The following is a 25,044-nucleotide window of genomic DNA, read 5'->3' as shown; positions in this document are numbered from 1 at the left end:
TGCTTCTGTGGTGCTGAGGAATCGAACCCAGGGCCTCATGCATGCAAAGCAAGCACTCTACCACGGAGCCACCTTCCCAGCCCTTCGATTTCTTTCTCATCATAATAAAGTACAGCTACTGCACAGCTCATTGAATTGCTGTCAGGCTAGGTTCCATGTGCTCTATAGACTGCACCAGCACAGAGGAAGAATCTAATATCACTGTTATTTATTCATGTAGTTAGTTAGTTCATGCCAGTCCTGGGGCTTGAACTCAGGGCCTAGATGCTATCCCTGAGCTCTTCAGCCCAGGCAAGCGCTCTAACTTGAGCCACAGCACCACTTTCAGTTTTCTGGTGATGAATTGGAGATAAGAGTCTCCTGGACTTTCCTGCGTAGGCTGGCTTTGAACCATGATCCTCAGCTCTCAGCCTCCTGAGTAGCTAGGATTACGGACATGAGCTACCAACACCTGGCCTTTCTCTTGCTTCTTTGGGGCTTTCTTGCTTGAGCAAGACCATTCAACTGGTTTACTCTCTTTTTCCAGGCTACTAGTTACTCACAAAGAATTCCAGTTCAGAAAAGGAAGGCTGTGCTTTACTTCTGTGTCTAGTAAAGGTAGGCTAAGTGGTTAGACAGGTATGTGTGTGGTGGTGATGGTAGGGTTTCACAGAGCCTCTCTCTAGCCCTCCCAGATACAGCCTAGCTCTGATGCTACACAGCTACTAGCATCACTGATATGGAAAAAAAAAACCCCAACTAGCTCACTTGGGCAGATTTAACAGTGTTCCCCAAGTACATGTGTGCGTAAGTACACGCATACACAATGAGTACAGCGTGCACAAGGCCATCGCACGAGGCTAAGCAGCAAGGTACTTTGGTGTCTGAGCTATCTGTTCCTGTTCTTTACTGAAAGCTGCATTGTGGGACCCAGGGGGCTTGAGATGTGGATGAGTCAGGCTTTGCCCAGTGCTGAATCAGAAAGATGCAAACGTAGCAGAGCGCTACCCTTGGTCCCTGGTCACACAGCCTTGTGTACCCCCATGGCCAACTGTAAACACTATTTTTAATCTCTGTGAAACCACCACCGATATGGACGACAAGCCTATTGCTGCATTGGCCACAATACCTTTTTCCTAGGTGGGAAGATTGAGGCCTGAAGGGAAGGATCCATCCCTGGAGGAGACAGAAGGCAGGCTCAGAGCTCAGAGCTAGGAGGGAGAAATGGAGGGGGGGGCCATGCGGAAGGGAGGAAGGAAGGTCTCATTTTGCTTCCGGCAGAACCTCCAGAGCTGGGTAGCTGGCAATGGATGGATCTGTCTTGGTTGCAGGGTAGCTCTGAGCCCCTGGGACAGATTCGATTGCTCCCTGTTCCTCTGTCTGTCCTCCTAAGAAATGGAGGTTGAAGCTCACTTGGTTTAGATCCAGGTCTTTGTCTAACTTGTATTTGCTTGCACCGTATAGTTCTGTATGCAAGGAGTATTTCTGTACCTTCCATGCCCCCCTCTCCTCCCGTGTGGCTGGCCCTGTGCCCAACTGTGTCCCTATCCGTTCTTGTAATTGTTTCTTGGCTGACCCTGTGATCACTGGTGGCCTAGCCCCTGTGCCCAGTGCTCTGCTCCTGTTATAGTCAAGATGACATTGACACAATGTGACAAAGAGCTGGAATATTTTGACTTAAGGATTCTGCGCGGAAGGCCCACCCCCACCTCTGCCGCCCCCATCCCCACTCCTGCAGGAGACCCGTCCTAGGCTTCAGGGACATGTGGCTCTGGGGAGGGGGCTCTATGAGGCACAGGCAGAGGAAAACCATCTGGAGCAGCATAGACTGCCAAGGAGCTGTTGTCCCCGGCGAGGGAGCTATGGAACACAGGGGAGGAAAGCTTGGGCCTGAGCCTGGGCCCCTCACCCTCTTCTATCTTCTAGGACTAAGTGATAAAGGCTCTTTAATTCCCCCCACCCCACCTTTAGGTGGGCCCAAAGGGGTCAACACCCAGAGGATTCCTCTCCCTATCCTTGATTGTACTCTTGCCTTCACTTTGGGTCTGGTCTAGACACAGTGATCAACTGTCTGGGTAAGAGGGAGAAAAGGCTGGCTGTCCTCACTGGGGCTTCTGGGTTTTTCTGTCTCCCAAGGCCCCCAGAGCAGGCCTCTTTACTCCTCATGGGGCGGGGCCCCTGTTTTCCCACACTCCAATCACCCCGGGTTACTGGGGGCTGTGATGTGTGCTGTTGCCATGGCGATGGACTGGGGGCAGGGCACCTCGGGCATGGAACAGGACTATGGAAGCCACCAAGAAGGTGGGGGGCCCTGATCCATCGGGCCCCCAAGGCCACCCCTCACCCAGCAGTCAGCAGCTAGGGGGTGGCCTCAGAGAGTCCCAGGGACAATGGGTAAACTCAGGATCCCTATACTTGCAGCAGGGGTTGTCAATGCCCATCGAACCCATCTCTGATGAAGCCTGTGGCCCAGCCTCCCAGGCCAACATCCCTGAGCCCATTCACCAACTACCCCAAGACCCTGCTCAGGTTATCTCCCCATGTAACTATGAGCAGGACTCCCAGGATGCCCTGAGACTCTCGTCTACTAACCCATTCCCGAGCCCCACAGTGGAAGCCCAACAGCATCTCATCATGGATGATGGGACCCTCACCTTACCAGTGTACACAGGCAACAACGGCACCAATGACACAATCCAATATGGACCCAGCCTCTCTCGGCTTCAGCTGCACATTGGGAAGGATGGTAAGGTTCCGGCTAAAGTCCTTATAGGTTGGGGCAAAGGTTCTTGCAGCCTTGATCAGGTGACCTCCTTGGGCCCCAGGAAGAGTCGGTGGCTGCCTTACTCTCTCTCAGGAGAGAATGGTATGTGTGAAGGCCAACGTTTTATTCTGGATCCATCTCAGGCTCCAGATCAGGCTCTAACCCAAGATGGAGGTCAGAACAAATACCCATGTCCAGCTCAAACTCCTGCTGTAACAACAGCTCCTTCGTCCCCATCACTTGCTCGTTCAACTCCAGCTCAGGCTACTACTCCGGCTCCCCCAAAGACTCCAAAACCTGCTGTAGTTGGACCTTACACCTATACCCTGGACCCCCTGACTGAAAATACTGCGATCAACAAAGGCTCATCTAGAGACCTCTGTGGAAAGTGTAGCCACCGATGGTGCACCAACTCGGAGCCTTTTAAAATGGTCACATCTTGCCAGAACAAAGTGAACTTCCATTCTAGCGAAGGGCCTCCCATCCCAGCATCGATCCCCAAATTCTCACAGTGTACCCAGGAATACAATGGTGCCAAAAGGCAGGTGCCAGCTGAGCAATTGGAGGACCTAGCAGAGAAGTCCACGGACTATGCTTTCAGTCCAGGCATCCCCAAATCAGATCGAGAGTCAAGGACTGTCAAGGCCCAGAAGAGTTGCAAGAACGTCTCCGACTCTCAGCCAGACAAGCAGTTTCCTATAAGTGGCAAAAATTATGGCTCCCGTGTGCCACTGTCTTATCACACAACCTGCCAGAAGCAATTCTCGCCCCAGACACCTGGGGCAGCTATGCAGGTCCCCACCTCCAGTGCCCCCACCTGCCAGCTCCAGAATTCTGTAGAAGACCATGTATTGGTGTTTGATATGGCCACTGGCAATTCCAGGATGGGACTAATGTGCCATGACCCTATGGGATCACGGGCAGTACTGGTGGGCCTCATGCCCAACCACCCACCCATCTACGTCCCTGAAAACGGACCCACTACCTTGCCAACGGCCAGTCCAGCTCTTTCCTCTGACAGCAACAACTCCAGATTCTGGTCCACCACGGCCATACTATCCAGTCCTGTGCCATCCAGTCTCTCCTCTAGTAGCTATCCAGAGGTGGCCTTGCTCCCCAAAGAGGCAAGTCACAACCTAGGATCGCAGAAGTACCTCCCTACTGAGACACCTGTCAGGGTCGACATGCTCACCAGGCCTGTTCCACTGAGAAGGCCCAGCCAATATGGTGAAAGCATAGTGACCCACATTCCTGATCTTAGCTGGTCCAAACCAGATACGGGAAAGAATGAACCTACTCCCACCATCTGGATGGTAGAGTCCTCCAGGATGCCAGATCCCTCCATGGCCCAGAACAAGAAATGTCAGTGGATGAAGTCAGATCCATCAACCAATAACCAGGTAGTGTCTGGATCTCTGCTCCAGGAGGATGTAAATGGTCACAACCAGAAAGAGGTCATTACAGCTCACCCTGAGAACCTTCAGGCTAAAGATGCTTGGCAGATCCCCTTCACTGGGCAAACATTTTTCAATGGGCAGAACTTCCTTGCTAGACAGCTACCTACAGCTGAGAAAGGCTCTCTGATTGGCCAGCCTCCTTCCACCAAGGCATCCTCTTTTACCAGTCTGCCTCTTCTTACTGGACAGACCCCTCTGGCCAGACAGTTTCCCGTCACTGGGCAGGTACCTCTCACAGGAAAGCCACCCATGTCTAAAGTACCCTCTCTCCCAAGAGAGCACTTCACCTCTGGAGAACCTAGCCAAAGCTCCATCAAGGAAGATAAGCCTGCTTTGGGTCACCCTACCCCAGTGGGGTTACTCCATACGCCCCTAGCCCCTGAGGAGACCCATCTCTATGTGAATAGAGGTAAAGTTGGCATCAATGGGGCGCAAAGCTTCAGCATGCATCAGCTTCCATCCTGGCAGCAAGGAAACTCCCCCAGGGCCTCTGAGGAACAGCCTTCGCTGGTCACATTTGCCACACCGGCCACTGGCTGCAAGGTGGTACCTGTGGCCCCTGTGGGCACTGAGCCTCAGAGTGGGAATCAGTTCAAGCTGACAGCTGAAGACATTACATGCTCGTCAGTGGTAGCACATCTTGGCCTTCTCCGTGGGTCCTGCTATGAGCTGGTATCCGCTATGGATGTCCTGCCCGTACGGTCACCGGTGCTCTACCGCCACACTTCAGGCTCTTACCAGAATATGGCAGCTATCGTGATCGATACAGGCACAGGATTCACCAAATGTGGCCTGGCTGGAGAAGACCACGTCCTCAGTGTGGTACCCTCCCAAGTCCACATGCTACAGCAACCGGGCCAGGGCCAGCCCCAGTATACAGTGCCTGAAAACCAAGAGAGCTCCTATCCAGTGCTCAACCGAGGTGTGGTTTCGGACTGGGACGCGTTAGAAGTGCTGTGGCAGCATTTGTTCTACTGCAGGCTGGGGGTGCAGCCTGAGCAGCTGGCTGTGCTTGTAGCTGACTCCCCTATTTCCCCGCGTACCAATCGAGAAAAGGTGGCTGAAATACTCTTTGAGCGTTTCCACGTGCCAGCTATGCAGACAGTGCACCAGGCTCTGCTGACACTCTATGCTTATGGGCGAACCACTGGGCTAGTGTTGGGCAGTGGTCATGGGACTTCCTATGTAGCTCCCATCCTCACCGGGGATTTAGCCCCACTTGACACCTATCGGCTAGATGTGGCTGGGACTGACCTCACGGACTATTTGGCTCAGTTGCTGCAGGCAAGTGGTCACTCTCCACCTAAGGCAGGACTGGTCAATCAGATTAAAGAGGCCTGCTGCTACGTGGCCCTGGATATGGAGGCCGAGATGGCTCGTACCCAGTCCCAGGCCCGGGTGGATTTTGTGCTCCCAGATAAGCAGATCATCACACTGGGCACTGAGCGTTTCTGTTGCCCTGAGGCTCTCTTCCAGCCCAATTTGTTAGGCCTAAACCAGCCAGGCCTCCCACAGCTGGCTCTGTTAAGCATTAGCCAGTTAGAGGCTAAGCAGAAGCAGCAGCTGCTGGCTAATGTGGTGCTGGAAGGTGGCAGCACCCTGGTGAATGGTTTTCCTGAGCGTCTGAGACAGGAACTGGGTCCTGATGCTACTGTACTGGGCTCTTCCCATCGCGCAGTTGCTGCGTGGCTGGGAGGCTCTATCATGGCATGCCGGAATTCCTTCCAGAGCTTATGGCTCAGCCGTCGTGAGTACGAAGAAGAGGGCCCATGGGCTATCTACAAGTACCAGCTATGAACACATAAAGTTCTGGTTCTGCTTGCTTAAAGGATTGTTGCATATTTCAGGCAGAAAGTGGCATGGGGGAAAGCGGGCATGAGGTCAGGGAAGAGGGCCCTGGCTCTCCCCGAGTTGGACCCAATAGAAAGTTCTTGTCTCTTCCTTCCAAAGTCGATAGATCCATAGATCCGGACAACCTGCCTTTTTCCTGGAAGGGTCCTGAAGCCCCTTGACTGGGACTAGCTCGGATCTGGCCCGACCTTTACTACACCCCAAGGGCAACCACAGAATGGCTGCTGTGGGTTTTGCCCCGTTGCCCTGACAACAAGTGCAATTACCCTTGATTGCCAGCTAGTTGCCATAGCAATTTCAAACATAATGTAATAACCCACACAGCCTAGAGTGAGTCATAAGGTAGGGGTGGGGGGCAGCCCCTTCCCCTACCTCTAAAAGGAAGATGGCTTCCCCCGGCCCATCTTGGATCTTCTTCTGGGGGTTTGAGGCCAGCAACAACAGACAATAGCAGGGCAGTTCCAAAGATGGCCAGGGATCGGATGCATTTGACCTTAAGGGAGGATACTTATCCAAATCTAGGATGCTTAGGGGAGCTAACCAGGTAACACAGGTATCTCCTAGAGTCTTCACCTTGGCTGGAGCTCTAGCTAGGTTAGTAGGGGTTTCTGTCAGCCAGCCCCAATGTAACACATTGGGAGCGACTGGCCTTTGGTCCCTAGGGCAGGGAGTAAAGAGGGCAAATAAATCCTGGATCCTGGATCAGAAATGGTAGATGAGGCTCAAGCCTGCTCTAGGATACTGAAACTCACCTCTTATTCTGCCCCTTTGATTTGCTAGCAATTTGGGGCTCCCTTCTCCTCCCTAGCTTATCTTTCCAGACATTTCCTCTCTTCAGGTACAATTCTCTTCAGGAAGGTTTGCAGAGAGACCTCTGGTCCGTGCCAACTGCCTCGGCTTTTGGTTCAAATTCTACCCTATGCTTAGGGGCCATCTCTGGGGCCAGTGGATAGCTAGAAGCTATGTCCTCTGACTCTTGTCTAGCTCTGAATAGGAGAAGTAGGAAGCAAGCTTGGAATTGCCCCAGTATATGGCCTGGAAGAGATATAGGGATGGCATTTAGCTGGTGTTACTAGCCCCTACTTCAGCTAGAGGCTGAAGCTCAAACATTGAAGTTGGTCCTACCCTGCTTGTGTCTCCCAGAATGGAAACCAAGAAAGAAGCCATGCCTTCAGATTGCCCTCATACACACACCTGAGAGCAAGGAACTGTCCAGGGGGGAAACTTAGAAATAGCTAATGATGTACAGTCATCACAGACCTTCCCTGCCCTTCCCCCCCCCCCTTGCACATAGTTCAGCCTTTCTCTGTCTTGTTCTCACGGCTGATCCAGCCTCCACAATCCTGAGGCTTGTGTCAGACAGGAAGGGGGCCCCGCAGCTCTAGGAACTAGCTACAGCATCCCCACACACGTGCCAGCCAGCATGCCTGGCTGCACTGAACCCAGAAACACGTGCCCCTAGGCACCACTGCATACACTGTGCTGTTACCATTCCCTTGGCATCAGAATATTCACACATACACGTGTGCACACACATCCTGCCTCGTGCTATCACCCACGTTCACATAGGACCAAAAGGTGGAGTATTGCCAACAGCAGGCAAGGCCCTAGGGAGCCACCCCTTCCTCTCACCTCCGAATCCCCATTCCAGCTTCTCCTGGGCCCCCAGGCTTGGATGGTCAGGACCCTAAGAAATGACAGAAAATGTGTACCTGCTCATGTGGGTTCAGCAAGCATGTCTGGGCTCCCCTAATCAACTCAGAAGCCTATTGTTTTTAAGGATAGTGGGCAGATGGCAGGAAGGATGGAGTGCCAGGCTATTCATTCATTCTGTAGACATTAGCTGAGCATATTGAAATGAAAAAAAAAACCACTCTGTCTTCCATATGCCCTGTTTGCCAGGAGATTTCGATCCAATCGTGAGGGTGGGTGGGAAGATGTCATGACCAAGACTACTTGGAACCCAGAAATTCAGAGTGATATTAGCTAATCTTAGAGGAGATGACTTAAAAAGCTAGGGTAGCCAGGTGCTGGTGGCTCACGCCTGTAATCCTAGCTACTCAAGAGGCTGAGATCTGAGGAGCACAGTTCAAAGCCAGCCCGGGCAAGAAAGACTGTGAGACTCCTATCTCCAATAAACCACCAGAAAACCGGAAGTGGCACTGTAGCTCAAGTGATAGAGCACTTGCCTTGAGCTGAAGAGCTGAGGAACAGCGCCCAGGCCCAGAGTTCAAGCCCCATGACCAAAAAAAAAAAAAAAAAAAAAAAAAAAGCTAGGGTAAGCTGAGTGCCAGTAGCTCATGGCTGTCATCCTAGCTACTCAGGAAGCTGAGATCTGAGGATCGCAGTTCAAAGCCAGCCTGGCCCATGAAATTCTTTTTTAAAAAAAATTATTTTTGAGTGGCACTGTGGTTCAAGCGGTAGAGTACTCGCCTTGAGCTGAAGAGCACAGGGACAGTGCCCAGGCTAGAGTTCAAGCCCCATGATCGAACAAAAATTTTAAAAAATATATTTTTTAGTTGGCTGTGGGATTTGAACTTGGGCCTGGGCGCTGTCCCACAGCTCTTCAGCTCAAGGGGAGCACTCTACCACTTGAGTCACAGTGCCACTTCTGGTTTTCTGGTGGTTTACTGGAGATAAGAGTGTCACAGAGTTTCCTGCCCAGGCTGGCTTTGAAACCTGATCCTCAGATCTCAGCCTCCTGAGTAGCTAGGATGACAGGCATGAGCCACCAGCGCCTGGCTCCATGAGACTCATATGCAATTAATTACAAAAAGTTGGAAGTGGAGCTGTAGCTCAAGTGGTCAAGTGCTAGCCTTTAGCAAAAGAGCTCAGGGACAGTGTCCACAGCTCTGAGTTCGAGCCCTAGGACCAGCACGTGTGTGCTCCCCCCTTTCGCCCCCCCCTCCCGTGCTCCCCCTCTCCCCACAAAGCCAGGGAAGAATGGCAAGAGTACCTCACCACCCTCTCTGTAGGAAGATTTTCTTTTCTTTTCTTTTTTTGCCAGTCATAGGGCCTGAACTCTAGGCCTGGGTGCTGTCCCTGAGCTCTTCAGCTCAAGGCTAGCACTCTACCACTTGAGCCACAGCACCACTTCTGGCTTTTTCTGCTTATATAGTACTGAAGAATGGAACCCAGGGGCTCATGCATGCAAGGCAAGCACTCTACCACTGAGCCACCTTCCCAGCCCCTTGTAAGGAAGATATTGAGTGGCCTTGTTGGAGACGTTTCTCAGGCAAGTCTTTTAGTCCCAGTGCCAGCCCCAGCTTTACTTGGATGGTCTCTCCTGTCATCAGCCAGGGGGTAGCCATGCAGGAGAGCCTAACTCAGCATGCTGATTTGAGGATGACCATATTCTGGGAGGCTCACTGGAAAGGGTGAGGTGGAAGGGGAACCAGCTTCAAGATAGTGCTCAGGTTGGGGCTGGGAAGGTGGCTCAGTAGTAGAGTGTTTGCCTTGCATGCCTGAGGCCCTGGGCTCGATTCCTCAGCAAAAAGAAAAAAGCCGGAAGTGGTGCTGTGGCTCAAGTGGTAGAGTGCTAGCCTTGAGCTGAAGAGCTGAGGGACAGCGCCCAGGCCCAGAGAGTTCAGGCCCTACAACTGGACCCCTCCCCCCCCAAAAAAAGATAGTGCTCAGGAATTTTGGAGTGAGGTATTATATCCATGAACAAAGGAGGACCTCCCTTCTAGCTGGACGCTGGTGGCTCACGCCTGTCATCCTAGCTACTCAGGAGGCTGAGATCTGAGGATCGCAGGTCAAAGCCAGCCCGGGCAGGAAAGTCTGTGAGACTCGTATCTCCAATGAACCACCAGAAAACCAGAAGTGGCGCTGTGGCTCAAGCAGTAGAGTGCTTGCTTTGAGCTGAAGAGCTCAGGGTCAGTGACTGGGCCCAGAGTTTAAGCCCTACAACCAACCAAAATAAGCCTCAAACAAACAAAAACAACCCCTTCTTTCTAGCCGTTCGGAGTGGCTTTCCTGCAAACAGGCCAGGGCCTGGGTGGGAGCAGCTTGATGCTTGCAATTATCCCGTGCCCCCATATTTCAAACCTAGGCCACCTGGGTAATGCTGTTCAAGATGTGTTTGTGGGTGATTACATTGGGAATCCAAACGGAGCCTACATGGTATCAGAGGGTGACTTTTATTATAATTTGGGAAAGAAACTTAGACTCATCCATACAAAAGAGGGCAGAGTGGGCCAGGCCACCCTGGCTGGAATTCAATCTTGGAGAAGGCTTTGGCCTTGAAAGAATTAACGGTAGGGCAGTCTCCATTGTCTGCCTTCACACACACAGACACAGACAAACACAGACACACACACACACACACACACACACACACACACACACACACACACACACACACACACACACAGAGACACCTGTGTGTTTTATAGCTCCTGGCTAGGGTATAACTTGGCAATTGCCCATTTGGTTCTTCTGAGCCCTGCCCTCAACTTGCTCTGGATCAGGTTTAGGGGATCTGGACACCCCTGGTTCTTCTCTCCCCCCCCCCCCCCGCCCCCCGCAGACTACCTTCAGGCAGGACTCTGGCTTTTCCCCAACTTCCTTCTTCATACTCCTTACAATGGGGCTAGAAAAGGGCGCTCCAAGCCCCTGTTGCAGGGTCAGGAATCTGAGGGTCTCAGGGAGCCCTGGGGCCAGGTGGTCTCAACCACTTTTACGACCTCAATGAAGCGCATTTCCCGCCTCCACCCCCCACTATCCCCCCCCCCCCCCGCCACCCTCCCTCCCTTCCAGTCTTCCTTCTGCCTCTCCAAGCAGGGTGGGGGCGGGCCCGGTGGTGAGGCCCCGCCCCCCCAGCCCGCCCCCGGCCCGGGGTGCGAATCCGCTGCCGGAGAGCGGACTGGCGATGCTGGAGGTTCGCGAGCTGAAGCGGCTGCAGCTGGCGCGCCGCGTCTGCCCCGCGTGCCCGGAGCGGATTCTGCCCGCCGCCCCCGGAGCCCTCCTCCTCCTCCTCCTCCTCCTCGGTCCCCTGCTGAGTCCGCGATCGCAGCCGCTTGCAGGTGCCGGGTGGGGTGGGCTGGGACGGGGTGCGGGCGGTGGGGAGGGGGAGTGGGTGTGCTGCTCAGATGCACCTTTCGGGGCAGGCTGTGTGTGTTTGGAGTCTGGGGGGGGGAGCGTTGTGGGGGGGGATTGCTTCTCCCCCCTGGCTCTGGGGTTCGGGGGTACAGACTGTGCGGGAGCGCCGCGAGGGCACTGCCAAGCGGGCTCTGCAGATCTGGGGGTGTCGGGGGGGGTATGGCATGCAGAGTCGAGGGTGCGGGGTGGGGGGCGGTTAGGCTAAAGTTCATTTCCTCGGTCGACTCTGGGGAGGTGTGTGTGTGTGTGTGGTTGGGGGGGTGGTCTCAGAACAAGCCTCTGCGGTTCCCAATTGTGAACCCACGAACCCCCCCCTCTAAGATTCGTAGTGCCCCCCCATCCTCCCCACCACCCAGGCTGAACCATCCACACACCCCCCACCCCGGCTCCCCATAGCCGCCTCCAGCCCCTCCCAGATGTCCCTGAACCCCCCCCTCTCCCTCTGGTTTAGCAGTCACTAATTTCCATGACAACGGAGAGTTCTTTATGGGCGACAAACCCGGGAGGGGGCTGGGCGGGGCTGCTGCAAGGTTGGGGGTGGGGGGTGGTGTGTGTTGGGGGGGGAAGGCTCCTAGCACTTGGGAGGGGTGTGTGTGGGGAATCACCCCCCCCTCAGCCAAGTTCTGTCTTCAAAGTCTTCTCTCGAAGGCCAGTTGGGGGGGGGTCAAGTGTCTGGACCCACGTGCGCGGTTGGGGGTGCGGGGCACACACGTTCCTGCTGGGAGATAGAAGCGGGGCTTGGTGCTCACACGTGTGTCTCCCGCATGTGTGTTGCTGTGCCAGCGGGGGCGATCCAGCAGCCCTGGGGAAGGGGGTCAGGGTGGTATCGTGAGGGGAGGGTCCAGAGCCCCTCAGTGAGATGGTAAAGGGAACCAGCCTGAGCTCCAACGAAGCGCCCCCCCACCCCAGCTTCTACTGTCTGGCAAAGATCCTGGGCTTTTGAGCCCCCCTCCTTCTCCCCCCAAAGCTCTGCCAACTGCTTTTGTCTGCACCCCCATCACCTCCAGGCAGATCCTGCCACTGTTGAGTTCCTTACTAGAGGACGGGCCCTCCCCCTCCCCCTTTGCCTCACCCAAAACTGGGTGTGTGCTAGTCTAGCTGTTTTTGCATTGACCAGCCCCCAAGGCCCGTCCCTCTCACACCTGACCGACTCCCCCCAGGACCACGTTTGGAGACTCTGGTGTTCTTGTCCCCTCTCCCTTAGAGTTGATTTCCTGCCAGGTCCAGTGACTCCCCTCAAGGTCAGATTGATCCCCAGAATGAGGCAGGGATCTCCATCACCCCCTTTTTTATTCCCCATCATTAGGTGTCAATCCTCAGGTGCCCTAGACTGGTTTTATACCTGTCTGCTGATGGCATTTCTCTCTAGCTTTATGCCTTGGGCATCACCCACAGACAGGTGGGCAGTTCTCTGTCCCAGGCAAAGGCTACAGATTGTATCATCTCAGTGTAGGGAAACTGAGGCATGGGGACCAGAGTCATGGAGTTGTCATGCTCTTTCTGGGTTGCTTGCGCTGCTGGATTTGGCTCTTGATGAGATCTGCAGAGGAAAGGGGAATTGGTGATAAGATGAAGCTCAAATACAAGAGGGGACCCAAGGGGACCCAAGGCCTAGAGAGTTGAGCAGATGGTCTGAAGTTCTCTGGGGTCCTGGGTACATCTGGGCCAGTGGAACAAAGGTTTGTGTGTGTGTGCGCGCACGCGTGCGCGCATGTCTTCCACATGCTGATCTTCCTTGACGAAGTTACCATAATGACAGACTGGGGAACTGTCCTGAATGGGGGCCTGCAACAGCTAGCCTCTTCTCCACCAAGAGGCCCCAAGAAGCTGACCTCTTTTTGCTATGCTTCTTACACCAAATTCAGCCTGTGTCTGGGCTACAGGCTAAAGGTCTTGGCCTAGGAAATCAGAGCCCATAGCCATGGAAGTCTAGAATTGTTTCTAGGCACCCTAAGGCTCCTTCTGAATCCCTTGCCTATCTCCCCCTTGTGTTGGTGTCTTTTTTTTTTTTTTTTTTTTTTTAACTGTCACTTCCTTTGCTCCTCTTCTACCTTTGCTCCTCTTTCTGCATCTCTGGTCCTCTCTTTACTAAAGTCTATTTCCCCACCTCCCCTTTGATAGGAACCAGAGTCATAGAACCTATGGGGAAAGAGCCAGGCCAACATGTTAGGGAGTTTTTGTTTTGTTTTGTTTTGTTTTGTTTTGTTTTGTTTTTTAAAGAAGAGAACCTGGCTTCTTAAGACCTCTCCCATCCTCCTCTTGTTTTAAAACTTCCATCACCATAGCAACCTTTACTCCAGTGCCTTCCTCTACATTTCCCCATCTCCAACCAAAAGGAAGTAGGGCCTCCAGTAGATTCTCCTCAGGGGTTCCAAGATGGGCATCCAGGTCCTGGGCCCAGGGACACTTGGCTCTTGGCACAGCCTGTCCTGAACTTTCTAGAGGTAGCACTGGATGCCATGCCTACTCCCAGGGTTGGTGGACACTTCCTCCTCCATTCTCCTTGCTTTGGTGGGGAGACTCAGCTCCAGGAACTATTGAGAGTGGTGGAGATGGTCCCCACCCAGGGCAGTCAGTGTCCTATCTCACTAAACAATGGAGGTAAAAGCTTGGTTTTGTCTATTGTTACCAGATCCTATGAGGAGTCTTTCCAACTCCCTTGGACTTGTGGCTGAGGCTAGAAGACTTAGACCTGGGCACCAGCATGGCAGCAGGAAACTTAGCCCTAGTTCCCTGAGAGAGGAGAGCAGGGAGGGGAGGGGAAAGGCGTGCCTGTGGGCTGGTGTTCACAGCTGCCACTAAATCGGGAGGTGTTGCCTACAGTTCAGAGGCCTCCTGGGCCCTAGCTGGCCTCCCAAGATTTTCTGCAAGTTTAGATCCTCACGTGGCAGAAGACCAGGGCAGTCAGAGTTGCTCCTCTTTATGGCTCTAACAGGTAAGGCCTGAATCAGGCTAACCCAGTAGAAGGAGGGAAAGAACCTTGATATGGGGTTGATCTCTGTTCCACTGTGGCATCACCTGGGTTAGACTTGACTAAAGATGAAGTAGAGCTCCTGCAGGACTCTGTATTACTTGGGCACCAAGGGTTTAGGCATTGTCTGGGTTCCTAAGGCCAGAATCCCTGAGTCCAGTGTCCACGTATTAGGAGCAGGCAGTAAAAGAGTTGGACCTTTGGGCTCTGAGAACCTACTAGAGTGGAAGGCAATGGCTACACCAGGCTCTGCACTGCCTTCATTTACCTTTGGGCAGCCCCAGGGGCATACTGTTTATATCTCCTTCAAAAAAGGGTGGGAGCCATGTCTCCAGCCAATGTGGAACTCATTTGAGGTAAGAGTCCAGGTCTTCTGTCACTGGAAGGACAGCTGTCTGTTTTTCAGAGTTTGGTCTGGGTTATAAGGTTAACAATGCAAATGCCCATTGGGCACAGCCAAATCACCAATAATCCTAGCTACTCAGGAGGCTGAAATCTGAGGATTGCAGTTCAAAGCCAGCCTGAGTAGGAAACTCCATGAGAGTCATCTCCAATAAACTACCAAAAAACAACCTTCCCACAAAGGAAACAAAACAACAAAAAAAGCTCCAGAAGTAGAGCTGTGGCTTGAGTGTTAAAGTGCTAGCTTTAAGCACCCAAAATCTCAGGGAGGGACAATGCCCAGGCCCTGAGTTCAAGCCCTAGGATGGGCACAAAGAAAGAAATGCAAACCTTTTTTTTTCCTGCCTTCCTACCATTCTTAGAGCTATCACTTGGCTTTAGGGACACAGTCCTTCTTGTCACAGACAGGTGCCAGGGCCTGGGTGCATACTAACCCACACTACCTTCCCAGAGAGCAGCAATGGAGAGCAGATGGTGGAGTGGGTGAGGGTGGAGGGGATGAGGGAATTAAAACATGGCCCTCTTTCCCCCTCTCTTCACCTTGAAGTCTAGGGGTATAGTTAGGGGTTTAGTTAGACTGGTGAGAGGGGTAGTAGTTGTGTGACATCTGGCTGGCTATAGTAAGGGGTGTGGGGGGGAACAGCACTATTCCTGTCTCAACACTAAGGTCTATAAGACAAGGCTCAGAGCTAATGAGCTTGCCATGAGACAGACAGACCCTAAAACCAGCCACGGCCACTGCATCTTGGGAGCCAGGATTGACATACACAAAACCTGCCACCCACCAGGCAAGAGATGTTAGAAGGGAGAGAGAATGAATGAAGGTTGGAGAAGATAACTCTTGGAAGGACCATTTTGCATCTGGCTTGGGACATCAGGATTGCTTGTGACAATTGGTTGCATAGACAGCCTTATAATTTCAGACATCGCAGTGAAAGAAGAGATTCGGCTTTTGGCTCAACACCTTGCTAGAAGCTGAATGGATAGTACCTTTGCTATTGTCCATACTTCCTGTGATTGAGTGGACACCGTCAAACTGGAAAGTCACCTGTTGTTGGACATTTAGTTACTTGCTGATTTTTTTAAAAATGTTATAAATAACTCTGCTGTGACAAATAGGATTCTCATGGAAAGCTTTGGGGGTAGGGCTTTTGTATTAAAGGAATGGTGTAAGCAGAGCAGCAGAGACAGGGTGCAGTGGGTTTTTCCCAGCCTTTCTAGGAGAGGTATAGGTTAAGGTACCACACTTTTGCCAACATATGGCCCCTCAGATTCCAGCCTGGGAGGGCAATAGCTATCCCTTGGAGTGGATGAGGACTGATACAGGCCCTCTCCCATAGAAGTTATGGCGTAGAGATGAATGACCAGCAGTGTGGGTGGCTGTGTGCTTTTCCCAGCAGATGCAGGAGTAGGGCTGCGAATATGGTGGCAAAGAAGATATGCAGTCTGTGACGTCTGCAAAGCTCTCATTTACCTCTGCAGTGTTTCACTAGATGGCTTAAACCCTGACTTAAATCACGCAGATGAAATGTGTTTGTATTCCCTCAGCCCGAGCAATCCAGATGAAGGCATTACAGAATTTTTTTTTTTCTCTAATGCTGAGGGTAGGTTTAAGGGAGGGTGGTGACCTGAGGGATTAGATATCTGGCCTCTATCTGGGAGGAAGCAATGAGAAACCCAGGAGATTTGATTCGTCTAGGTCCTGCCCTTTAGCCTCTTCTGGCAGGATTCCTCTAACCAAGTTTCTCCCTTTGGGGAAGGTATTTTTCCTTCTCGGTTATCCTGAGGAGGCTGTCCGAGCCTTCAGGTAAAGAAGCATCTAGGTACCTAAGGCCCCCAGTCCAAGCTCTACAGACAACGGTATGGAGGAAGTACATGCAAGGCATCAAAGAGCTTGCTGCAGCCACAGGCTCACACTGACCAGGCATTATGGAGGCCAGATCTGGGACCAGGATTTTAAAGATCTATATAAAGTCGCCAGATCCCCAACCTCACCTCTGAACAAGGGCAGCTAGTGCTTTTTCCTTCGGATGCCGGAGCCAGATGCCCAGCACCATAATTGAGGATTGAGCTGTAAATGGTGGAGTTGTAGACCTAGGGGACACTGTGCCTCAGGTGCACAGAACGCTAGGAGCTTATTAAACCAACTATATCTGGTCCAGAGACTCCTCATACCTGGGCCTGACAGCCCTAGGTCCTTAGTAAACTCCAGCAGTGAAGCATAAGCAGGTTTGTATTGTTCTTCCTGAATGCCTCCTTACAGATCTTTCCTCTCCAAGGCCCAGCACTAATCCTGTCTCTCTACCTACGTGGAACTTCTGCCACTGAGGAATTTCCAAAGCACCATGTCTGAATGCAGTCTTTACTAACTCAAAGTAATCATAGTGAAAGTTCTGCTAGAAAATTAACAAAATGAATAAACCGGAGGGGAAGGTGTCTTACACCTTCAATCCCAGCATTCCTGGAGGCCATTCTCAAACAAGCAAACAACAAAAAAAGTAAAAATCTGTTCCCTCAATATTGAAATTTTGCCCCAAAGAGAACTTCCCTCTGCCCCCTTGTCCTGGGGCTTGAACTCTAGGTCTGGGCTCTGTCCCTGAACTTCTTTTGTTCAAGGCTACTGCTCTACCAGTTGAGCCACAGTCCCACTCCTGGCTTTTTTTTCTTTTTTTTTCTTTTTTTAGTTTATTGGAGATAAGGGTCTCGTGGGCTAGCTTCAGCCAGGATCCTCTGATCTCAGCCTCCTGAGTAGCTAGGATTACAAGTGTGAGCCACCGGCACCTGGCTGAGAACTATTTCCTTTGATGTCTTTCTAAAAAAGTCTGTGAGCGTACACCAATATATAAACTTTTATTAAAAATTGTTTTATTCAAATAGTTTTACTTGCTGGGTACTGATGGCTCATGCCTGTAATCCTACTCAGGAGGCTGAGATCTAAGGATTGCAGTTTGAAGCCAGCTGGGGCAGGAAAGTCCAGGAAAGTCCATGAGACTCTTATCCCCAATTAACCACTCCAAAACCAGAAGTGGCACTGTGGCTTAAGTGGTAGAGCGCTAGACTTCAGCACAAAACGGTTCAGGGACAGTGCTCAGGCCCTGAATAGCCCCACAACCAACAAAAAAGAAATAAAAAAGTTTTCTCTTTGTTCACTATTCTGTCCCTTGCTTTTTCACTTAACAAGTATCCTATTCAGCATATTTATTATTATTTTTTCTAGTCCTGGGGCTTGAATGCAGGGCTGGGGCACTGTCCCTGAGTTTCTTTTGCTCAAGGCTAGTGCTCTACCATTTGAGCCACAGTGACACTTCTGGCTTTTTCTGTGTATGTGGTACTGAGGAATTGAACCCAGGGCTTCATGCATGCAGGGTAAGCACTCTACCGCTAAACCACATTCCCAGCCCCTATTTATTTATTCATTCATTCTTTCATTCATGCACCTGGACCAGCTTGAATTCAAGGTTCACATTCTTTTTTTTTTTTTTTTGCCAGTCATGGGCCTTGAACTCTGGGCCTGGGTGCTGTCCCTCAGCTCTTCAGCTCAAGGCTAGCACTCTACCACTTGAGCCACAGCACCACTTCTGGCTTTTTTCTGCTTATGTGGTGCTGAGGAATCGAACCCAGGGCCTCATGCATGCAAGGCAAGCACTATACCACTGAGCCACCTTCCCAGCCCCCAAGGTTCACATTCTTGCTTGGCTTTTTTGCTCAAGGCTGGCACTCTACCATGTGAGCCACATCTCCACTGCTGGATAATTGGAGATAAAGGGATTACAGGCATGAAGCACAGGCAATTGGCTGTACAGCTTTATTCTCTGTAATAGCTACCTAGCATTTTAGTATGGATGAACTTAATTTTTACTTTTTTTTTTTTTTTGCCAGTCCTGGGGCTTGAACTCAGGGCCTGGGCACAATCCCTGAGTTTCTTTTGCATAAGGCTACCACTTTACCACAGCGCCACTTCCGGCTTTTTCTGTGTATGGGGTACTGAGGAATCAAACCCAGGGCTTTCTGCATGCCAGGGAACTTCATATTTACTAATATTTGTTGTCATGAAATACAAATCTAGAAATGTGCCCCCAATGTGCATATTCGTTTTTTCAATTTATGATAATGCACACCTGTGTGACTACCATTCGAGTTCAAAAACAAGCCCTCCAGAACCCTCTTCCTCCACGTGTCATGACTCAGTCACCACCCTCAGTTTTCTTGGAAGAAACCATTCTCTGATTCTTGGCACTCATTCTGTATAGTGCTACTTCTATGTTTCTATCACAAACAGCATAAGTCAATTCTGCCTGTTTGGGGGTCTCTTTTTTTTTAATATTTTTTTAAATTTTATTTTATTTGAGAACATTCTGTACAGAGGGGCTACAATTACATGGGCAGGATAATGCATACATTTCTTACCAAGCATTGCAGCCTCCTCCTTTGTTTACCCTTCACCTCCCTTCCCAGCCTCCTCCCTCCCCCCACCCAATTATACCCCCCTCCCCCCCACACCGACATTGTAAAGCTGGTTTTGACATGACATTTTGTACTTCTCATTGTTGCAACAGGTCCACCTGAATCCTTAAACGACTTGTTTGTCCCCATCTCCTCCACATGTTATACTGACAGGGGGTCTCTTTATCAACAAAAACATACAGAATGCTTATTTTTTTAGTCTAGTTCTCTCAATTCTCTGTAACATGTACTGTTTGCCCCTCGTTTCCTTTGCAGTATAACATTCTATTCTGTGACTGTATCAGTGTCCTTTGCTGGTTGTGAATATTTGGGCTATCTCCAGCTTTTGGCAGTTATGGATATGACCAATAATGAGCATTTATGTATGTGTGTATGTGTGTGTGTGAGAGATAGAGACAGAGACAGAGACACAGAGAGAGACAGAGAGAGAGAGAGAGACAGAGAGAGAGAGAAAGAGAGCGCATGTGCACCAGTCCTGGAGCTTGAATTCAGGGTGTGGACATTGTCCCTGAGCATTCTTGTGCTTTAAAGCACAGATATATGCTTTTCTGCAGGGCAAATATTTATGTATGAATGTTTGACTAAACTGGTTGTATTTGTTTTTGTTCAGTGCTGATACTAAGGTTTGAACTCAGGGCCTAGTGCTGTTCATGAGCTTTATCTGCTCAAAGCTAGACGCAAATCTAGCTTTTTGGTGGTTAACTGGAGACAATCTTACAGACTTTTCTGCTTGGGCTGGCTTTTGACCCATGATCCTCAGATCTCAGTCTGAGTGGCTAGAATTACAGGAGTGCACTACCAGTGCCCAGCTCCACCGGTTTTCAAAGGAGAGAGTCACTTTCTACCAGCAGTGTTCATTTATCCATATTTTAATCCACACTTGGTGTCTCCAGATCCTCAGAGATAAATATTTGGTGGGTGGCTGACTACAGCTCCTTCATCTGTGAAATAGCTGAAATTTAAAGAACTTGTTTTATAAGTCTTTTAGTAGATATGAGGCAAAGCTATTCTCTGATATATCAGCTTTGGTACATTTTTTTTCCCCTCTGTAGGGGCTGTTGTAATACAGGCAGCCATGTTAAATGGCTAAATGTATGACCAAAAAGAGCAGGCTAGGTCTCTATCTGCCTACCTTTGAACTCCCTGCTGATGCCATCTCTGTGTATGGCCTGGTCTGAGCCAGGCTGGAGTCTCCCAGAAGCAGATATAATGTTGTGGGAAGTGGAGGATGGTACCGCTGGGTTAGACTCTATCCTTCCTGCAGCTTAGAGCCTGGCAATGCCGTTTGGGTGTGTGACTCTGGGTGACAAGAAGAACTATAACCAGCCGTCGGAGGTGACTGACAGATATGATTTGGGACAGGTCATCAAGACGTGAGTGCTGGGCATTATGGGGCAAAGATGCCAGGGTGGGCTAGGGCTGGGGGAAAGGGAGAAGAGTGTACCCTATGTGAAGATCAAGGTTGAGCAGAGTATCTGTTGGCTACAGTGAGGAGTTCTGTGAAATCTTCCGGGCCAAAGACAAGACCACAGGCAAGTTGCACACTTGCAAGAAGTTCCAGAAGCGAGATGGCCGCAAGGTGCGGAAGGCGGCCAAGAATGAGATTGGCATCCTCAAGATGTGAGTGTGAGGCCTGGGGATAGAATGGGTTAGGGGTGGTTAGGGAAGGGCTTTAAGGGCAGGAGGACCCAGACAGTACCAACCAAACCTTTAGCCAGTGCATGTTGGTGTGGTCACTTTAGGGACCTCTCCCAAGGATTCACCTAGCCCTAAATTCTGGTTCCTCTCCCTGCCACTAGGGTAAAACATCCCAACATCCTACAACTGGTAGATGTGTTTGTGACTCGAAAGGAATACTTCATCTTCCTGGAGCTGTGAGTGTGGGTTTGGGATCCCAGAATTCGCCATCTTCTAGGGCCTTGATTTGTCCCTCCTTCTGCAGCTAAGGAAAGCCCAACCCCCATGTGGTCTGCCCCCTCCCTCGCCCCCTCTCCCATATCCCCACTTTCTAGACTCTTGGGAGTCCTAAGTCCCTGTGCCTTGCCCAGCCAGCTGCCTGGTGCAGGCAGACCTCCCAGATGCTCCCGCCCTACCCCCCAATCCTGCCCACGCCAGGCTCAGGGGCTGGTGTCCCTCAGGGCCACGGGGAGGGAGGTGTTTGACTGGATCCTGGACCAGGGCTACTACTCGGAGCGAGACACGAGCAATGTGGTGCGGCAGGTCCTGGAGGCTGTGGCCTACTTGCACTCACTGAAGATTGTGCATAGAAACCTCAAGGTGAGCCCCTCACTGGGTCACTTAGTAGCACATTTAAAGTGTTGATTTAGCTCCTGAAGCCCTCATGAGTATCTTTCTCTGCTTCCTTTTCCTTCTCTTCTGCCATTCTTGGTTGGAGTAGCTGGAAAACCTAGTTTACTACAACCGGTTGAAGAACTCAAAGATTGTCATCAGCGACTTTCACCTGGCTAAGCTAGAGAATGGCCTCATCAAAGAGCCCTGTGGGACCCCGGAGTATCTGGGCAAGTAGGGATGGGACAGGAGTGAGGGGTTGGGGGAGGATGGAGCCCCTCTGGGTAGGAGAATTCCCCTCCTAGGAAATGGGTATGGATGCATGCACTCTAATACCTGGCCAGGCTTGATTCTGATCAGTCTATGGACACTGCCTTTGTAGCCCCGGAGGTGGTAGGCCGACAGCGGTATGGACGCCCTGTAGACTGCTGGGCCATTGGTGTCATCATGTACATCTTGTGAGTGGAAGGCAGACAGGCGGGCTTGCAACTGGGTGGAGTTGGGGGGGGGGCCTGTGTCTGTGGTCATCTGGGTAACCTTGCTCCATGTAGGCTTTCAGGCAACCCACCCTTCTATGAGGAGGTGGAGGAAGATGACTACGAGAACCATGATAAGAATCTCTTCCGCAAGATCCTGGCTGGTGATTATGAGTTTGACTCTCCGTACTGGGATGATATTTCTCAGGCAGGTGAGAAAGGTACCCAGCGACGTGGGTAGTGTTGTAGGGCAATGGGGAGGGGGGCACAGCTCTCAGCTTCTCCTGGATTCTGCTCCTGCTCCCCCCAGCCCATTCATCACATCTAGACAGTGAGATGGGGCGCCCATGCCTCGCCTCTCCCTGGCTTTGTCCCCAGCCAAAGATCTGGTTACCAGGCTGATGGAGGTAGAACAAGACCAGCGGATCACAGCGGAAGAGGCCATCTCCCATGAATGGTGAGCAGGGTTCATGGAAGGATGGAAAGAATCTAGGTAGTCTTCTTGATTATGATACCTAACACTTAGAAGCAGGCACTGGTGGCTCACACCTGTAATCCTAGCTACCCAGGAGGCTGAGATCTGAGGATCATGGGTCAAAGCCAGCCTGGGCAAGAAAGTCAGTGAGACTTTTCTCTCCAATAAACTACTCACAAAAAGCCAGAAGTGGCGCTGTGGCTCAAGTGTTAGAGCTCTAGCCTTGAGCCAAAGCAGCTCATGGAGAGCGCCCAGGTCCAGATTCAAGCCCCAGGACCAGAAAAAAAGAAAAAGAAGGACCTTCTATTCTTGAGACGTATAACTGTGTGTGTGTGTGTGTGTGTGTGTGTGTGTGTGTGTGTGTGTGTGTGTGTGTGTGTGTGTGTATGGGGGGGGGTACCCAGAGTTCAGGCCAGCCTAGAGGCTCTCCGTGGGAGTCCCAAATTCCACAGGGAAACCCTGGGATGCCTTCATGAAGGCATATATCTCTCCTTTCAGATATATCTATTCCCCTTTCTAGGATTTCTGGTAATGCCGCTTCTGATAAGAACATCAAAGATGGTGTTTGTGCTCAGATTGAAAAGAACTTTGCCAGGGCCAAGTGGAAGGTAAGGTTTGATCACTCATCCTTTTCAAAGTGACTCTTCCGATTCTCACAGTCTCTTGCCTGCACCACACCCCTGCAGCTGAATACAGGTTTTTCTCAGGCTATGAGCTGTAGCTGCTGTATTACTTTAAGCAGGAGTACTGAGAAATTGGGGGGGGTGCCTGGCCTTGGGTAGTTAAGAGTGGGGATAGTATAGAAAACGCTGGGTTTGGCCATTGCAAGGCTTATCCTGAGCCTTCTTTTTTTGTTGTCCACTTTCCAGAAAGCTGTTCGAGTGACCACGCTCATGAAGCGGCTCCGGGCACCGGAGCAGTCTGGCGCCGCTGCCTCAGCCACAGACACTGCCACACCTGGGGCTGCAGGTGGGATCAAAGCGGCACTTACAAGTGGAGCTGCCCTGACCTCTGTGGGCAGTGCTGCTGCAGCCACGGGGGGTGATGCCTGTGCTCCCAAGAGTGATAATGTAGCTGGCACAGATCGTAGCGCCACCCCGGCCACGGATGGGAGTGCCACCCCGGCCACGGATGGGAGTGCCACTCCGGCCACGGATGGGAGCATCACCCCCGCCACGGATGGGAGTGTCACCCCAGCCACTGACAGGAGCGCGACTCCAGCCACGGATGGGAGAGCCACACCGGCCACAGAAGAGAGCACAGTGCCCACCACCCAGAGCAGTGCCACATCAGCTGCTGTGGCAGCTGTCACCCCTGAGCCGGCAATGACCCAGCCGGACAGCACAGCCCTAGGGGGCGCCACAGGCCAGGCTCCGCCCTCTAGTAAAGGGGAAGAGGCTGCTGGCCATGCCCAGGAGTCTCAGAGGGAGACCAGCTGAGTGGGCAGCCTGCTGGGGGTTTTGAGGGATGGGCAGGAGGGTGGGAGAATGGATGAGGGGCTTCTCACTGTACATAAGTCACTGGCATGATGCCCTCGCTCCTCCAAGGCCCCCCCATCATAGTGGGGCATGCCTGGGGGCCACGGGAGAGCAATCTCGCCTCCTGTGTGTATGTGTGTGAGTGGTGGGCAGGCCTAAGGCAGGGCCGGCCCCAGCCCCTGCATGGATTCTTTTGTGGCTTTTCTGTCTTTTGCTAGCTTCATCAGTTTCTGTTCTTTGTGGGATGCTGCTCTAGAGATACTCAGGGGGTCCTTGCTCTCCTCCACCTTCCCTTCCTGCCTCATCACTTCCCCAGGCAGGCCCTGCAAGTCCCATACTTTTCCTGGGCCTTGCCCTGAGAGCTGGTCCTCCAGCGAGGCCCTGTCAACAGTCTTAGGCTCCTACACATAAGGTGTTTACCTATGGTGTGTAGGTTGCTCTAGGAATGGACATTGGCTGGTATAGAGGATGCAGAAATCTAGGGCAGTGTGCTTTTAAGTCAAGATGGGTCATCTGGCATTCAGGCTGTGGGGAGGGGGTCCTCAGAAGTGGGAGAGGATGAGTAGCGGGGAGGGGAGGGGAAGCTTCTGTATTTGTTCCCAAAAAGGCCCTCCTAAGAACCTTGTGCTATTTCGTTGCCCTTCTGAGTTCTGTGGTGGGTTGCCCTATACCCTGATCCTCATGAACCTTTAAGTGAAAAGGAAGAAAAATTAGGATGTGTCAGTGAAACCAGGGAGAGAAGAGTACAGGCCCAGTGCTAAATTGGGAGGGATCATGTCCACATACTCTTCCTAGATGCCCAACCCAACACAGGCTCAGTCCATAAGTTTTCTCAATCCCAGGGACCCTGCTGCATGGCTGTTCTTCACAGTCTGCTTTGGGGTTTGCCCTTCACAGGGGCAGATGTGCTGCTCTCAGTTCAACAACATGGAGAGGATCGTCCTCTATTTCTACTGCTGCTATCAGAGGCCCAGGTGCCTCTGAGCCATGTTGACTTTGCTGGGATGAGGAAGTAGAATAAGACTCCTCAATTCCCTAAGGGAGGCTCCTGACAGGTGTCCTTTGTCAGACCCTACCACAGCCTGGACAGGTAGCCACACTGGTCCTCGCCCTTGCTTGGCACTCCGTGGTGGTCCTGCCCTTCTCCCTGCATGCCCGTGGGTCTGCTCTGGTATGTGAAGGTTGGTGGGCTGTATGCCTGCTGAACCTGGCAAATAAACGTCACCCTGTAAAGCCTCTGGCCACCTCTCGCCTTTGCTTCCTCTGTCCTACCGGGGAGGAGCCCCTGGAAGGCAGTGGGGAGGGGAGAGGCTGGGAGCAGGTTCACAGGTAGTGATT

At 51.8% G+C, this 25,044-nt stretch overlaps 2 protein-coding genes across 2 annotated transcripts; both read left to right on the top strand.

Annotated features, from left to right (window-relative positions):
• The first annotated feature begins 2,242 nt into the window (after window positions 1-2,242).
• LOC138824093 (uncharacterized) lies at window positions 2,243-6,002 on the top strand. The gene has a single exon (XM_070017804.1). It carries the CDS (start codon window positions 2,263-2,265, stop codon window positions 5,995-5,997), a length of 3,735 nt encoding a protein of 1,244 aa, XP_069873905.1. The 5' UTR covers window positions 2,243-2,262; the 3' UTR covers window positions 5,998-6,002.
• A 4,897-nt stretch (window positions 6,003-10,899) lies between these two features.
• On the top strand, window positions 10,900-24,950 carry LOC138824092 (caM kinase-like vesicle-associated protein). The gene is made up of 11 exons (XM_070017803.1): window positions 10,900-11,075; window positions 20,253-20,361; window positions 20,477-20,608; window positions 20,788-20,862; window positions 21,127-21,265; window positions 21,387-21,507; window positions 21,660-21,735; window positions 21,829-21,965; window positions 22,132-22,210; window positions 22,749-22,836; window positions 23,098-24,950. Exons 2-11 carry the CDS (start codon window positions 20,267-20,269, stop codon window positions 23,665-23,667), a joined length of 1,512 nt encoding a protein of 503 aa, XP_069873904.1. The 5' UTR covers window positions 10,900-11,075; window positions 20,253-20,266; the 3' UTR covers window positions 23,668-24,950.
• Window positions 24,951-25,044: the final 94 nt, after the last annotated feature.

Source organism: Dipodomys merriami, unplaced genomic scaffold, assembly GCF_024711535.1.
Source record: "Dipodomys merriami isolate MVZ:Mamm:240054 unplaced genomic scaffold, mDipMer1.0.p SCAF_125, whole genome shotgun sequence".
In the NCBI taxonomy this organism is placed as follows: domain Eukaryota; kingdom Metazoa; phylum Chordata; class Mammalia; order Rodentia; family Heteromyidae; genus Dipodomys; species Dipodomys merriami.
This window is presented reverse-complemented; position numbering and strand designations above follow the sequence as displayed.